Source organism: Pangasianodon hypophthalmus, chromosome 8, assembly GCF_027358585.1.
Source record: "Pangasianodon hypophthalmus isolate fPanHyp1 chromosome 8, fPanHyp1.pri, whole genome shotgun sequence".
NCBI lineage: Eukaryota > Metazoa > Chordata > Actinopteri > Siluriformes > Pangasiidae > Pangasianodon > Pangasianodon hypophthalmus.
Genome location: NC_069717.1, coordinates 28,482,839 through 28,488,387, shown reverse-complemented (window position 1 = coordinate 28,488,387; position 5,549 = coordinate 28,482,839). Strand labels below are relative to the sequence as shown.

The following is a 5,549-nucleotide window of genomic DNA, read 5'->3' as shown; positions in this document are numbered from 1 at the left end:
AATGAAAATTATAATGTAGATAGTAACATAAAATCTAAAAAAAGCGGATGGTCCTGATGGCAGGTCAGAGTTGCGAGTGTAAATAAGAGACAGAGGGAATGAGACAGGCATAAAGCAAAATAATCCTTGTTTCTTGTTAATGTGCAGGGAGAAAAATGACCTATACATAATCTCAGTAAGATAAACATTATTTTTTTAAACTCATGTAACATGTTTATTAGATAAGTTGAGCAGCACAATCATTACATTTTATGCTGCAAATGATCCAATTTTAATGAAACTGCACAAATAAACATTTTATTTAGCATTATCTTTAACTCAACACTTATATATGGAAGCCCATTTTCACCAGGTAGAAAAATGCTAAAGATGCTTTTTCTTTATTTTTGGCAAAAGCAATGTGGACATTTTAACATTTTAACTCAAACTTTTGACTTATTATCTCAAAGTTGTACTTATTATTTTATATATAACTCAAAGTTTTGTTATGCAGCTGTTGTCAATAAAGAAAATAAAGAAAAAACATGATATACAAATCTATCTGCATGTAATGCTTCATGAAATATACAGTGTACAATATTGCAAAATGTTAATTTTTTCTTTGAAAATCACATTTTACAATGTGTACTGGATCAGTTGATCAGTTACTTTAGTTTAAAGACCCATACTGGTGCAAGGTTTACATATAACATTTAACTAGAAATTTTGCATTATTATTATTTTCTTTCTTATTTTCTCACTCAGGCTGAAATAGCGCTTTGTCTGTCAGAAATTGATAACTTCCACATTAGTGGCCTACACTTGAGGAGAAGACTGTCAGGTCTACACCTCTCTCTTAATGCAGAGATAAAATCCATCTCTACAGCAGGCAGTTATTACATTTATGATGGAGATGGCGAAGACGCCAATGTTCATGCAACACCAGTCCCAGTGACAAGGCACGAGATTTTCTCGAGTGGTGATCATGAGAAAACAACTTTTATTATGTCAAGATCATGAGAAAATTAAGTCGTGGTCATGAGAAAACAACTTTTATTATGTAAAGATTACGAGAAAACCTTTATTATGTCAAGATCACGAAAAAATTAAGTCATGGTCATGAGAAAACAACTTTTATTATGTAAAGATTACGAGAAAACTTTTATTATGTCAAGATCACGAAAAAATTAAGTCGTGGTCATGAGAAAACAACTTTTATTATGTAAAGATTACGAGAAAACTTTTGTTATGTTGAGATTACGAGAAAATTAAGTCATGATCCCGAGAACACAAGAAAGAAATGAAATTAATAATACAGGCCTCTTAGGGCTTCTGTGAGGAATATTAAGAGGATGTGTTAAAGCTTGAATAAGTGAGATGTGTGAAGTGGTAACTGATGACGCAGTATCTCTGCAGCGTGTGATTGGTCAGTGTAATGACACTGAGTGTGTGAGTACACAGCACACTGACTTCTCTCATCTCACTCACTTCCTTCAGTCAGAGATGATGGCAAAGCTGTGGATCTGTCTCCTGCTGGAGTTATGCTCCATGTTGGACACAATAAGTAGGTTTATTTATTGTTTTAATACTGGATGATCATTTCGTTGTTACCTAAGTAATTAAACCAGATGAAATGTGTGGGTTAACCTGGGTTTACTGGGTGAAGTGTAAAGAAAAAGACTAAATAACTCCGTGTGTGTGTTATAATGAAGTGTATTTATTTTACTGTTTCAGATGGATATTACAATGAGAGGAGATCTCAGTGCTTATACAGCTCCAGAGATTTAAGTGATATGGTTTACATAGATTCTTACATTTTTAACAAGGTTGAGTACATCTGGTTTAACAGTACAGTGGGGAAGTTTCAGGGCTACACTCGGCATGGCATTTATAATGCAGAGAGATTTAACAATGACACAGACTTATTGCAAAGAGAGCGAGCTGATGTGGATACCTGTAAGCACAATGCACAGATCTACTACACAGCTATAATTGATAAGACAGGTAAGCCATGGTTTTCTTTTTATAAATGACTAATTACAGTTATAATTATAATTACAGGATCTGAAACATTAAATGATTTGTATTAACACAGAGAATCGTGTTATGTCTGTGGTGCTGTGGTTGTTTCTGCAGTTGAGCCCCAGGTTGAAGTGAAGTCAGTGAAGCAGTCACACGGCTCCCAGCCTGCTGTGTTGATGTGCAGCGCTTACAGCTTTTACCCAAAGTTCATTAAAGTGACCTGGATGAGGAACGGTAAGGAGGTTGAAGGAGATCAGACGTCCACTGAGGAGATGGCTAATGGAGACTGGTACTATCAGATCCACTCACATCTGGAGTACATGCCCAAATCTGGAGAGCAGATCTCCTGTGTGGTGGAACACGCCAGCTTCAAACAACCCATGGAATATAAGTGGGGTGAGTCTGATCACCTTAAACTAAACTGAAATAAATGAAATTATGTTTGAAACAGGGTGCAACGGAGCTGCTGATTATATTCTTCATTCTGTGCTTCTTTTTTAAATGTTGCTCTCTCACAGACCCCTCGGCTTCTGCACCTGATAAGAGTAAGATTGCTATCGGGGCTTCAGGGCTGGTGTTGGGGATCGTGCTTTCAGCTGCTGGATTCATCTACTACAAGAAGAAAGCTTCAGGTCAGTGACTTAACCAGAACGAATACAGAAAATCTAAAAATTGTTATTAAAATTAAATGCTATTAATAATTAATAATTAAACTTGCTACCTGATATTCATCCATCTGCTTTATTTCTGCTTTCTGTTCACAGGACGGATCCTGGTCCCGACATAAACTCAGGTAAAGCTTGAATTTGACACGTTGGTTTGCATTTCCCATATTAGAGAGAGTTTATTTACCCATAATGCTCTCTGTTCGACTACAGTTATGCTAAAATGTTATCATTTTTATGCTCACACACGTGATCTTAATTTCTACAGGTCTTTGAGCAGAGAAACACTGGAGGGTTTGCTGAAGTGGCTTTATCTGTTAAACATCTGCTTTATTCCTAACAGTTAGCACTTACTGAGAAATGAGACATTAATATGTGCATCTGCATCTGAATTATCCTTTACCTTCATGTAAGACCAGCTTTATGTAGGATTTTGATGAAACTGATGTTGAATAGCTTAATTATAGGCTTTATAATAGTTCTTGAGTAGAAATCTGACAAACTGAGCTTAGATACTACATCCAGCTTTCAAAAAATGTACAAATGAAGGGCTTATAAAGCATCTGAAAGTTGTTAAAGAATGAATTATTTTCATTATTAAATCATTAGCGCCCCCTACAGTCTGCTTTAACCTGGATCACTTTCTCAGTTTTAATGATGCTGTTTATCATTTCATACTAACTATCTGTAAATTTCTGTTTTTTTATCATCAGTCACTAAAATTTAATTTTAATTGTAAGAACTGGATTTATTTTTGATTCTGTATGTATGCTGACTCTTAAACTTTTGGTTGTAAAAGAAATTGATGTAAAAATAGACATAAAATCTTTATATAAATATAATTAGACAGATTTATAACACTTTGTATCAGTTAGCTGATGAAATAAACACAGTTCTTATTAGTAAACTTTTAATCCTGCTGTATTTCTGAGGAGTAATTACTTTTAGATTATGGATTATGAACTTATTTCAAGCTTAAGTGGAGAATTTGAGTTTGGGGTGGGGAACTTCATTTCCACTGGAAAAAAAAGAAGCAATGCATAAATAATAATAAAATGATTTTAAAAATGAAAATTTAAGTGTGATGAATAATTTTGACTTTATACGTCGGTGCTTTTATTCAGGAGAGTCAATTAGTTTATTCTAAAATATTTCATTTAGCTTAGACAACATTTTTGACCTACAAAACCAGAAAGTACACACAGTGATTTGATTTACTTTCTCTCTTGTATAACAGCATGTTTATTATTTTGTTGGAAACTTTTATCAAAGTAATCTATGAGTGAGGAATAATATAAATGAAGCACAGCTGAGGGTTAAGTGTCATATTTACAGGCCCAACTGTGACGTCCTGAAGAAATCCTCAGCTCCTTACTAAGGTGAAGATCAGACATTGATGTGCTAAAATCAAAAATAAATAATCATGCTAATTTGGTAACAGTGCTCAGTAATCTTTTTTTTTTTTTTTTTTTAAACAAATCTAATAATGCCTAATAAAGCTCTAATATGTACTATCATTTTTTCTTAATGATTAAACTTGACTAAACAATGACCTACTCTATGTTTATTCATTAGCACATTAAAAGTCATTGATTTATTAATTTATTTGTAATTTGTGATGTCCTTAACTTTCACAAGAATAAGGTGGGATACAAGTATAGCTGTTATTTTATGGACATTTTATGGTCATCCACTTAAAATTGTTATTATTTCTTTTTTTTTTTCCCTCTACGACTTCTACCCTAATATATCTATGATGTGCAAACAATTAGGATTATTATATTTCTATTTTAGCATACTTACCGTATGTAGTAATATGTTAAATCATCAGGTACTTAAGTGTTGGAGCTTTATAAAGCATTATTAGAGTGTATAAGTAAAAGAAAACACACTACCACATACACACAACAGATGCATATTTGTAATGCAATTGTGATACTGTGTAAATGTCCTTCTTCTTTAAAAAAATAATACTGTACCAGAAAAACATGAGCATTTACAATTACCGAACTCAAAAGAAATGTTTTTCAAATTCCACAGGCCTCCAGATTGATGACACTTAAAGTCACTTCTATTATAGTATTAATTATTTGAAATAAATTTATGGCATTCAAATGCAGTTACTTGCACTATGCTATAATTAGCATGTAGGTATTCAGCAGACGTTCAGGTAATTTGCGGAAATGGTGACATTGTTAAATCACTTTTACAAGAGTGGTGAATAACATTGATTATCTCGTTACAGTGGCACCTGTCAAGGGGTGGGATATATTAGGCAGCAAGTGAACAATCAGTTTTGGAAGTTGATGTGTTGGAAGCAGGAAAATGGGCAAGCATAAGGATCTTAGTGACTTTGACAAGGCCCAAATTGTGATGGCTAGATGACTGGGTCAGAGCATCTCCAGAACGGCAGGTCTTCTGTTTCTGGTATGCAGTGTTTAGTTCCTACCAAAAGTGGTCCAACCGGTGAACCAGAGACAGGGTCATGAGTGCCCAAGGCTCACTGTGGTCCAATCTCACAGAAGAGCTACTGTAGCACAAACTCCTGAAAATGTTAATGTTGGCTATGATAGAAAGGAGTCAGAACACACAGTGCAGTGCAGCTTGCTGCGTATGGGGCTGTGTAGCCGGTCAGAGAGCCCATGCTGACCCTGTCCACCACCGAAAGCACCTACAATGGGCACGTGAGCATCAGAACTGTACCAGGGAGCAATGGAAGAAGGTGGCCTGGTCTGATGAATCACTTTTTCTTTTACATCAGGTGGATGGCTGGCTGTGTGTGTGTCGCTTACCTAGGGAAGAGATGGCACCAGGATGCACTATGGGAAGAAGGCAAGCGGGTGGAGGCAGTGTGATGCTCTGGGCAATGTTCTGCTGGGAAAC

At 35.2% G+C, this 5,549-nt stretch overlaps 1 protein-coding gene across 1 annotated transcript; it reads left to right on the top strand.

Moving 5' to 3' along the window:
- The first annotated feature begins 1,341 nt into the window (after nt 1–1,341).
- On the top strand, nt 1,342–4,218 carry LOC117597854 (H-2 class II histocompatibility antigen, E-S beta chain). The gene is made up of 6 exons (XM_034306851.2): nt 1,342–1,543; nt 1,714–1,983; nt 2,116–2,397; nt 2,520–2,633; nt 2,766–2,794; nt 2,935–4,218. The coding sequence occupies exons 1-5, from the start codon at nt 1,357–1,359 to the stop codon at nt 2,786–2,788; spliced, it is 876 nt and encodes a 291-aa protein (XP_034162742.2). The 5' UTR covers nt 1,342–1,356; the 3' UTR covers nt 2,789–2,794; nt 2,935–4,218.
- The last annotated feature ends 1,331 nt before the right edge of the window (nt 4,219–5,549 follow it).